This window comes from Palaemon carinicauda, chromosome 33 (assembly GCF_036898095.1).
Source record: "Palaemon carinicauda isolate YSFRI2023 chromosome 33, ASM3689809v2, whole genome shotgun sequence".
Classification (NCBI taxonomy): Eukaryota; Metazoa; Arthropoda; class Malacostraca; order Decapoda; family Palaemonidae; genus Palaemon; species Palaemon carinicauda.
Window position 1 is genome coordinate 78,863,888 of NC_090757.1, and position 5,629 is coordinate 78,869,516.

The 5,629-nt window shown below is 38.0% G+C and overlaps 1 protein-coding gene across 2 annotated transcripts in view; it reads right to left on the minus strand.

The window, feature by feature from the left end:
* Positions 1–709: 709 nt before the first annotated feature.
* LOC137625993 (uncharacterized) overlaps positions 710–5,629 on the minus strand; it is a 5,988-nt gene continuing 1,068 nt past the window's right edge. Inside the window, exons 1-3 of one of the 2 annotated variants that reach the window (XM_068357077.1) lie at positions 3,049–5,629; positions 2,222–2,580; positions 710–1,983 (exon numbers count right to left, since the gene is read on the minus strand). The exon at positions 3,049–5,629 is cut by the window's right edge and continues 1,068 nt beyond it. In XM_068357077.1, coding sequence (XP_068213178.1) covers positions 3,278–5,629 — 2,352 coding nt within the window. In that variant the 3' untranslated portion in view covers positions 710–1,983; positions 2,222–2,580; positions 3,049–3,277. Of the gene's footprint in view, positions 2,581–3,048 lie in introns of both variants that reach the window. The other variant, XM_068357076.1, reaches the window with a different exon arrangement.

Here is a 5,629-nt window from a genome sequence, read left to right on the forward strand (position 1 = left end):
AATGAGTTTCCATTTAAATAGCCGGCGTCTGCGGAAGAATATTTCCCTGAAGTTAACCCACTCAGCTATGCTTCTATTCAGAATCAATTCACATGTAACACTGAACATTTGCAAAATGAACCAAATCGACTCGCAGAATAATTACTTGAAATAAAAGTAAGCAACCTCATACAAATGGAATTTATGGAAATTATCTACATACTGGATTAGCCGTAACAAAGAGTTCCCTCTGGCACGTTTAGAAGTAGAAAAAAATGCTTTCAACATTTGGTTCAACTTACATTAGTCAGGCCGGGTTTGCAGCTCTTTTGACCATCCGGAGCAAAGAAATAGATTGAACCCCGAGAATGACATCAGATGTGCCCTTTCGAAACTATCTCCTCGCATTACTGGAATGATCTCAAACCTAAGTTGTATTTTCTCACACATCTGAAGGTTTTTAAGACACACACACGCACACACGCGCGCGCGCACACACACACACACACACACAGATATATATATATATATATATATATATATATATATATATATATATATATATATATATATATATATATATATATATGTTATGATTCGTATCTATAACTCACGATTTCATGTAGCACTTTTATAGATCATAACAATATTCTTAGAAGTTAGTGCTTGTTTACTAGGTTCAGTTTAAAGTTTATAATTTAAAAGGGAAAATAGATAAAATCACTTTTTAACCACTTTTAACCACTTTTAATTACAATATATATATTCTACACGTATGTACAGAAATATAAAGAAATAATGATAAATAAATTCATAACTTTCTTTTAAATAAATCCACTGGTGTTTCGAAACAAAATGAACAATAAAATCTTACCAAATACAAATAAACACTTTTAAATCCAAGTAATAAATCCAAGAACCGTTAATCACCAATCCAGGAAGCACACTGGACAAAGCAAACTTTATTGTCGAAGTAAACAATATTTGGTCATCTATGGACCATGGAACAAACAAACAATACTTAAATCACAACTAATTAGTCACACCATCTAGTGACTGAAAACAACCATACATTTTTAAGGATACTCACTCTATCTAGTGACTGATAAGAAAACTAAATAAAAAATATTTAATAAATATACAACGGGAATCATAACATATCCCCCCACAAAAAGTCGTCATCACCATCAAGATGACTGAAAAGACTATTTTAATATTCTCTATCATGTAGGATTCCGTGATAACATGTCTGCACATACATTGTCTTTTCCTTTTATATGGTGTATTTGAAGATCATATTCTTGTAGCATCAGCCACCATCTCATGAGTCTATGATTTTTCGTTCTCATTCTCTGTAAAAACGTTAGAGGCTGATGGTCCGTGTAGACATTGATAGTAAATGGAGAACAATGGAGATAAGCTGCAAACTTCTCCAATGCAACCAATAACCCAAAAGCTTCTTTTTCAACAGTTGCATAGGGTCGTTGGTGAGGTTTGAGCTTCTAAGAAGCATACATTACTGGATGCAAGATTCCATCAGTCCCTTCCTGTAGCAGTACAGCACCCGTTCCCAAGTCGCTGGCATCAACCTCAATTGGAAAGGGTTTCTTAAAATTTGGTGCCTGCAAAACTGGACAAGATGCCAGGATGCGTTTTGAGTGTTCAAAGGCAGCCTTGCAATCGTCAGTCCAATTAAATTTCTTTTTACTGCTTGTAAGAGAAGTGAGAGGAGCGACCACATCCGAGAAATTTTCGCAAAAACGTCGATAGTATCCAACCATTCCCCGGAATCGTTGAACTTCTCTTCTAGAGGTGGGAGGCTGTATGGCAATGATATCCTTCACTTGGCATCTACTGGTGCCACTTCATTGCCTCCCACAACGTATCCAAGGTACTGTATCTTGGCATGTCCAAAGTCACTTTTCTTCAGGTTTATTGTCAAACCTGCCTTCCTCAGACGCAGCAATACTTCTTTCAAGCCCCTCATGTGGTCCGACCAAGACTCTGTGAAAATAATAACATCATCTAAGTAAACTGCAACTCCTGGAAGTCCTTCTAGAAGATCATTCATTGCCCTCTGGAATACTGGTCCTGCATTTTTTAAACCAAAAGGTAAAACCTTATATTGGAACAATCCATCGGGTGTAATAAATACAGTAATGGGTTTTGAAGATGGTGATAAAGGAATTTGGTAGTATCCTTTTAGAAGGTCTATACGTGTAACAACTTTAGAAGAACTTACTTGATCAATCAAATCATCCACTCTAGGCAGTGGGTATGCATTTGTGACAGTGAGTTTATTAACCTGTCTATAATCGGTGCAGAGTCGAAACGATCCATCGGGTTTTCGTACTAATAAACACGGTGAAGACCAAGGACTGTCACAGTTTTCATCCAAGTCGTTATCCAGTAGAAACCGAGTTTCTTTTCTCAATATAGCTCTCTTGTATGGGGATACTCGATAAGGTGCTTGCTTGCATGGATTTGTTCCCTCCTTCAAAATGATAGTATATTCCAAAAGATTAGTTTGTGTTGGTACATCTCCACACAGATCTCTGAAAGACTTCAGCAAACGTTCCACATCCATAGCCTGGCGAGAACCTAAATGCATTAATTTTGCGGAGATATTAATTAGAATTTCAGAATTGGAGAGGTGAGAATCATTACCTATTTGAAAATCATTCTCTGGAACAATAACCGAATCATTCTTAACGTTTACAGCTGCAAGCACTGTCGACTTCACTTTAGTCCTCTCTGACACAAAAGGCTTAAGTCTATTCACATGAACAAGATGCCTATCTTTCCTCTTACCAGTAGTTTCAATTTCATATACATTATTGCCCCGTCTCTCTACTACAGTATAGGGTCCTTCAAAACGACATTCTAAAGACTTCTTAGTGGGATTAAGCATTAAAATTTGATCACCTGGTTTAAATTCTCTTATTACAGTCTTAACATCAAACCTTTTCTTCATACTATTTTGAGCTTTAAACAGATTCTGATGTGCAAATACTCGAGCCTCATCTAATTGCTTTTTAAGAGTAACAGCATATTGGTGCAAGTCTTTACCTGATTCATGGTTTTCCAGCCAGACATCATATAAAACCTTTAAGGGTCCTCTAATACTCCTACCATAAAGTAGTTCAGAAGGCGAATATCCCAAACTGTCTTGCTGAGTATTTCTTATGGCGAACAACACAAACGGTAGTCCCTCATCCCACTCCTTCTGATGTTCATGGCAGTATTTAGTCAGAGCCTCCTTAAGCGTCTGGTGAAATCGCTCTAGCGCCCCCTGGCTTTACGGATGATAAGCTGTAGATATTGAATGGTGAACACCCATAGCCAACATAACATCCTGAAAAAGCTTTGATGTAAAATTGGTACCACGGTCGGTTTGAACAACTTTAGGTATGCCATATTGAGTAAAAACCTTGACAAGGTGTGGAATAAGATTCTTAGTAGTTATATTCCGTAGAGGAATAGCATCTGGATATCTAATACTAGAACACATTATAGTCAACATGTATTGATGCTGTCTTTTTGTTTTTGGTAGAGCTCCAACGCAGTCAATAATAACTTTTTCAAAAGGAACATTACAGACTACTTGAGGGACCAAAGGCACTGGTTTAGGTGCTTGGTTGGGCTTACCTACTTTTTGACAGGTTACGCAACAATTGCAGAATACCTTCACATCACGTAAAAGGCTAGGCCAATAAAAATATTGCAATGTACTGTATGCTGTCTTCTTAATCCCAAGATGAGTAGTAGAGACTTCATGGGCCACCTTCATCACATGATTTTTCAGAGATGCTGGAACCACCAACTGTTGTTTAACTTCCCAAGAGGCAGTTGCTGCTGCGGTGCTCCCTCTATATTTCCTCATTAGCACTCCAGCTTTCAAGTAGTAACATGTAGATTCTGCCATACTCTCCTTCTCTGTCAATGCATTCTTAAACAAAGGCTGTAAAGAGACATCGTTAATTTGTTCATGTTTCAAATCTGTGACATTAATTTTATATACATCATTGCATGATGTCAATACATTTCCAACTTTTCCATTATAGCCTTTCCTACTCGTAGTATCAAAACTATTCTCCCTAACCACAGTAGGAATATCAGGTTGAACACTTTCATTAAACAAACTATAGAGAGAGTAGTCAAAATCTGTCCCTAAATCTAAACGTACTCCATCTCTCACCTTGTCATCCTCAACTGCAGACCTAGCACCACATTCAACAGCATTGAACTGGTCATCAATACTAGGTACCGATTCGGTCAAAACAATCCCACGCAGGCCTCTGCTGCGTTCAACTACACAAGATGGGAACAACTCAGGTTTCACATCCTCCAACTGCTGAACAGGGCTGACTTCCAAAGGATTATCACATACCACTGGGTCCGGCACCACAAGATTACCTGCAACATCATTTCCAACAAGAACATCTACGCCAGGAATCGGAAGAGATTCGACAACACCCACAATGGTATTACCCTTGAATATGCCACAATCCAAATGCACTCTAGCCCGAGGCAAAGAAGTCAAACCACCTATGCTCCTAACTATTACTTTATCATTGGTAAGACAGTCCTCTAACCCAGGTACTGCCCCTCTAACAACTAAACTCTGCGATGAACCGGTGTCCCGCATTAGCTTTACAACAACACCCTCACTATGTTCATCACCAGTACCCAAAACTCCGTCAAAGCAGAATGGTTTGAAACCATCAACACCACCAGCTGACTCAGCATTTATATCACAACAAGAGAAATTAGATTCCTCTGCTTTACTCTTTCTTTCATTCTTCCTAGAATGTTTGGGACATCTAGCTTTCACATGACCGACCTCACCACACGAATAACAAGTTACACTTGAACTAGCACCAGAGCCAAGAGATTTAACAGATAATCTATAAGGACTTGTTGGTGGTGAGTTTTGAGGTGACTTACCTGGTGTCTTCCTGGATTGGTTACCTGAATAGCGAGGTCTTAATAACCTAAAATTTTCAGCAAGTACAGTTGCTCTTTGAAGAGTAGTTACTTCTTTCTCAAATAAATACCTCTGCGTATCAATGGGTATACCTCTTATAAATTGTTCTACTAATATTAATTCTCTATATTCATCCATGTTCGAAACACCAGCCGACTTTAACCATTTATCATGCATACGCACAATATTATGGGAATATTCAACATAAGACTGGTTGTCAAATTTACAATATTTACGGAACTTTAAGCGGTAATATTCCGGGGTGAGTTCGTACACACGCAAGATAGATTCTTTAATAAAATCATAATCTTTACCTTCTTCTAATGTTAAAGCAAGAAAGGCAGACCGACCTTTACCCTTCAAAGCAGGTTGAATAAGAATTGGCCATATTACCTTAGGTAACTCTAAACTATTTGCCAACTTCTCAAATAAAGCAAAAAATTCATCAGGCGAGTTTTCGTCAAAGGAAGGAATCATCTTTGAATACTTAATTACATTAGTGTTACTATCTTCTAACCGAGCTACACCACCAGTTTCGCGTTCAATTTTAAGTTGTTCTAACTTAAACTTATATTCCCGCTCTTCACGTTCTAACCTCTCTTTCCGGTCTCGTTCTTCACGTTCTGACCTCTCTATTCTATCTTTCTCTCTTTCTCTCTCAGC